This window comes from Strongylocentrotus purpuratus, unplaced genomic scaffold (assembly GCF_000002235.5).
Source record: "Strongylocentrotus purpuratus isolate Spur 01 unplaced genomic scaffold, Spur_5.0 spur5_scaffold_18, whole genome shotgun sequence".
NCBI classification, from domain to species: domain Eukaryota; kingdom Metazoa; phylum Echinodermata; class Echinoidea; order Camarodonta; family Strongylocentrotidae; genus Strongylocentrotus; species Strongylocentrotus purpuratus.
The window spans coordinates 19,993,606-19,999,240 of NW_022145603.1; the positions used below are offsets into that span (position 1 = coordinate 19,993,606).

General features: G+C 36.7%; 1 protein-coding gene across 1 annotated transcript; it reads left to right on the forward strand.

Moving 5' to 3' along the window:
• Positions 1-580: 580 nt before the first annotated feature.
• On the forward strand, positions 581-3,150 carry LOC115925223. The gene is made up of 2 exons (XM_030988823.1): positions 581-814; positions 2,515-3,150. Exons 1-2 carry the CDS (start codon positions 581-583, stop codon positions 3,148-3,150), a joined length of 870 nt encoding a protein of 289 aa, XP_030844683.1.
• The last annotated feature ends 2,485 nt before the right edge of the window (positions 3,151-5,635 follow it).

The window sequence follows — 5,635 nt, forward strand, 5'->3', positions numbered from 1 at the left end:
CTTTCTCCATACATAGTAACCTACCATCACTATTGTAATATTCCTCCATCCCGTTTTGCGAAATCGGAATTTAATTCAAAACCACTGTCAGCTCTTTCGAAGCAATCAGATCTAAAACCTAACACAAATAATGTATGGAAATTTCGAATTAAATTCGCAGAACCACGCAATCATCATTAGTAGTAAACAAAGCTTTTTTCTCTTGTTTTTTAAAATCTGTTAAACGCATTGGTTACCACTAACGTGCAAGTTCACTTCCATTGTGACAGAGTACACTTGTCATTATGGCCGCCGGGTATGTCTTTGGTCAATTAACCCCGATAGTTCCTGTATAGAGAGACCATCCGGATGTAAAGACGACATTTCTTGTACCCATCAACTGTGTTTCTTCATTGGCCTTGTGATTTAAGGAACCTGCACACAAAGACCAACTGCTCAAAAAAGCCACTTTTCTTGTGTTCATTGACTGATCTTTATATACAGGTTATTGTTGTTATTTACACATTCAAGCTAATCCATTCCTGATATAACGCCTGACGACTAAGAAATAAATACATAAAAAAAAACCTTCACCATTAAGATGGATCTCGAGTGTTCTCATCTCGTTCTTGGCCTCGGTTGTAACAAGAGTACTACAAGTAATACAATCATTTTCTACCTGACTCTCGGCATCGCTTTTCTCCTCTCCACATTCACTCTAGCGTTCATTCTCGGTCATCATCGCCTTCGCAAACGACGATTCATCTTCCAGTTCAACATCATCTTGGCAGACCTAGTTAGTCTCATCTGCCGTCTTGTAGCAATCTTTCGAGGGGTAGGTGTACAATTTTAATAAATAGTAGTGATGTTTTGTCAATTTCGTCTGTAATATGGTTATGTATCAGTTGATTGCACTCAGGTGATTCCACTGTTCGCAGGAATTAGCAGAAAGATAGAAGTGAACATTATCATCATTAACGACGATGTATTATTATTATTCTTAATTGTTCTTCGTCTTTACAATCCTATTGGAATAAGAGAAAAAAGGATTAAATATGTTAGGCTTCCTGGCAGAAGTTTCAATTGTTGTTAACCAATTTCTTGCTTGCACTTAGTAGATCCCGCTGGTTCAAAGTCTTTTTTCTGACTTGTTTTCAATTACAAGACCGAGCACGGGATTTTGATCTACTGGGTGCAAGCTAACAATTTCTTTAGAACATTGAACAACATTGTGGTACTATTTTATGTAGCGTGACATTTTAATTACTACTACTAGTAGTAGTAGTAACAGTAGTATACTTATTATTATTATTATTATTATCATTCTTATTACGTTTATTGTTATTGTCATCAGTATTAGGAAAATGATATATTGATGATGAGGATTAGTATCATTATTATAATTCTAATTATTATCAATATTATTATATCATTATTATCATCAGCATCATCAGCAAAATCATCAATGGCAGTAGTGTATTAGTACATGTAGTAGTAGGCCTATTAGTATTGGTATTATTCTGATCCGTATTATCCTGATTATCTTTTGCAAAATGTCATGTGTTCAGGTACTACATCCAAGATGTCTACCTAAACTCTAATTTCGTTGCTGAAATATTATGAAGAGAAAAGAAGAAACAGAATATATATTATTAAATAAAGTAAAATATAAAAAATAAATAAGTAGAGAATACAATCATGACAATAAACGATATGTCATAAACTATTGTCTTTACGTTTACCCTTTACTGGCTCGAGTTTTGATTGGGTATTAGGTAATGGAGGATTAACATCGAAAAAAATGAACATGTTTACATGATCGCATTATGTCTTATTCATTCTAGTTCTCATGTTTTTTAAAACTTTTTCAAGACAATATCATTTTGTTTCGATCATAGTTCTATATTGCTTTATGTCTCATGGAAACTTTTTAGGGAAAAACTATCTAAGCAACGATTGCTGAATTCTAGCGACAATCGTGAAAGTGGTGGCAAACGGACCGCAATGAAATGTTATTTTGAATGATACTAAATACGGTATATGTTAAAGCTGAACATTTTGAGTAAATCGAATTTGCACAATGATCACACTACGGATTCTGCTGGGTTTCCTTTTCGTCATCTTTTAGAACGCTTTTCGCCCCCTGACAGATATTTTTTCCCTCAACTTTTAAAAACATATTATTAGTAGCCAAATGCAGGACATCTTGAAGAAGTCAGATTACTTTAAAGTTGTCAGGGGGCCATTTTAGACGCTATTCAATACCCCGCATGATTATGTTAGTATGGACAAAGCACGCCACAGCACGCGCTATGACGTGTTCTTCAGTCACCACACACTATGAATTTATGACGGACAAAGAAAGAGGACAATAAAGAGGAACTGTATATGTTGTCCTCTTTTATTGTCCGTCATGTTCATAGTGACAATCACATTCGTTTTGCACACAGTGCTAATTGCGAGCCATATCTAGGTACCTTCCTCAATCCATGTTTTATTTAATTGTTCTAAACTTTTAACAATCTCTCCTTACAGCGGAACTTTCCAGCGAATATCATACGCGCTTTCTTGATGACGCCCCTGGTCGTTTCCACGATCAACATCCTCTTCGTAGCTTTGTATCAGCTCATCACCATCCGCGTAGACCCCTTTGGGGTGAAGAACATCATCACCACGGCGAGATGCTTCGTCGCTGCCGTCGCATCATGGGTGGTCTGCGCCTGCGTTATGTTTCCCATTGGCTATTTGGACAAGACCGACGGGGTTAATGGAGAGCTAGCCGTCTTCATCTTGACGCTTCTCGTGTTCCTTCTCACCGGGGTATGTCTGAGTCTGATTTATGGCGTGGTAGCCAAAATGCAATGCGATAATGTTCAGATGGAGGAAAGGAAGGAAGACACCAAGCGAGTCCTGCGCACCTTTGCTATTGTCTACTGCACCTCTTTGATCGCTGGCACCATGACACGTGCTCTATCTCTTAAGCTTTACGTGACGAAGACTTTTTTTGTACTCGAGGCGTTCTTCAATGGCCCATGTTTCATATTTTTGGTAACACTGGTAACTGCTTTTAACTGGATAGCGAACTGTGTGGTTTATTTGTGGAGGCTGAAAGAATTTCGTTCGATTGTGTTTTCTTGTAGTCGAAACAGGAGGGTGGAGGCTGTCTACTGAATATACTAGCGCATCGTGACGTCATACTGGCCAAGTTGTCAAGGTTGCTGGTTCAAACATTTTTGGCCCGAATTCACGGAGGAGGTTTGTCGACAAGTCTTGGTTTTCGTACGTCATATGACGCGTTTTTTACAAACCTGGTTTGTAAAAAACAAAAGGAAGTTCGGCGAAACAAAAGGAGGTTTGTCGACACACCTCCTTTGTGAATTCGGGCCATAGTGTTAAACACTGGCACGGGGACTACACTAGCGCCAAACACTGAATTTGACCTGCTCCAGCCCGTTGCTTAAATGTTTTCACTCGTCGTCCAGGTTACAGAGCCCTCAAAATCATTCAAACCACGGTGTTTGGGGCTAATGTGATCACCACATTAATGCTACGCACAAAATGTTTGAACCAGCAATCTTGACATCTTGAAGTCACACGTCGGTACTCCATAGACCTTTTTACTAATGTATTGTTCAATTTATTCATGTTTCTATCCCTTACCCGTGTTTACCAACTAATTAATTCACCAGCTATATGCAAAATGTCAGCTCTATGGATAGAATTATGTCTGGCAAGATTTTAAATCGTCAAGAACAACTTTAGCTCCACAAGTAACATGGATACATTTAATAAGCGCGTCTATTGCGTTTGAATGGCTATTTGCTATTGACGGTTTTCACTTTTTCTTCTTTTTAAATTACACATACATGTACATAAACTGGGTTTCCTTTGTTTTACGCCTAGAACACATGGTGTTTGTTTTTACTAATAATGGTATCGCCTGGTTGAGGAAATGTTATATATATATATGTATATAGACCGCGGATCATATTGCAAAATCACATATCAATATGCATCATTGATCGACTGATTGGTTGATTGATTAATTGATTGATTGATTGATTTGTTCATATTCCATTCAAAATTATGAATTAATTTATTTATTTACTGATTGATTAATAGCATTATTGTTGTACTTATCAATTTCTTTGTAACACAAAAGCAAAGCCTTTCGAAAAATCATCTAAAGACCAATATAAGTTTGTATCTAAGTTATCATTACGTAATGCGTTATTGTAATGTTTGTGCGTTCATATGGGTGATGAGCAGGCTACTGAAACTGCCACAGGATGATGTTTCAAAAGTCTTTGAAAGTTTTGTAACTATTGTAAATAATCCTCATTTCTCTTGTTGAACATTTTTGTTTAAATAGACACAGTATCATAATTTATTGATGATTACAAACAATTACTTAACGAACTTATATTAAAGCGTACTTAAGTTTTAAAAGGGATTTACCTTTATTAGCCACGCTTTTAATTAACACTATATTTCACTATCACATAGAAATAATCTTAATACTGTGAGGGGTTAGGAAATTCCCCTGTAACCTGTAGAGGGCGGAGTGCTGAGACAAGCAGGCACTCTGTGCTTGTCCGTCTTACAGGTGAGTTGACCAAACATGAACCACTTTTATGATTAGTAAATATTGATATTGTTATGTTAAATATTTGTTATGTACATGTGGATGGTGTCAGAACGATTTCAGTGATTATTATGATGTATCATGTGGGTTGATATGATTATATCGAAAGCGAGGATTTAATGTTAAAATGTGTGATGCTTAGCGTTATGATTTTTTATATATGCATTTACATTGTAGTACATGGTTATGTACACTAATTACTAGTAATTGAATGCGGTACAAAAATTGGGTGTAATAAGCCAGTTCACGGTTGCAGTCTGAGCATGAGCAGATAAAGGTCATTGCAGAACAAATTGTGAAATACACGGAGACGAAATACTGGATACGTGATCATGAAAGTTATGTAATCATTATTCATTCATGCACATTCAGTGCACTCAATGATACACAGGTGGAAGTATTCTTTGAAAAGGGGAAACAAAGGCTATTTATAAAGCACCTCCATCGATGTAGGAGTGATTATTTAAAAATGTACAAAGTGGGACCTCTTCATGTTTTGAAGATCTGTGGATTTTCGGGGTCATTGCAGTAATGTGCTAACCGTGAACTGGTCTATACGTGCGCGCTAATGGTTTGTCCCAGGACCAGGGTTACGCTCTAATTTATGTGATGAGTATAGGTCTTGGATCAGGAGCGAGTTCAGTGAGAATTATAGGGAGCATAGAAAATAATTGCCTATGATAGTACTTGAGTGTTTAAAAGCTTTGCATGTTGTTTGCATTTTGGTTGCTAAGGGGATATTTATTATGGCACATCGAACAGTGATAATTGAACGTTGACTATTTAGCCATCAGAGGGTTTCTAGCGCCCTCTATCATCGTAAACTTTATTTCTCATTTTGTAGATTGCTATAAAAGAATATTGTTACATGTTAAATTGATATGGAATAGTAGGAATAAGAGCAATGTTTAGGGTTAGACCAGAAGATCATTGGAGTTTGGTTGGAAGTAAGACAAGTATGGAAGATACATATTTGGATTGGAGTGGTTGATGAAAGTTGTATTTCATGCA

Bases quoted from the DNA above. Each gene is read 5' to 3' on its own strand.
- LOC115925223 (XM_030988823.1), top strand. From the start codon at position 581: ATGGATCTCGAGTGTTCTCATCTCGTTCTTGGCCTCGGTTGTAACAAG. The intron at 815-2,514 runs GTAGGTGTACAA...CTCTCCTTACAG, and splicing joins TTGTAGCAATCTTTCGAGGG to CGGAACTTTCCAGCGAATAT.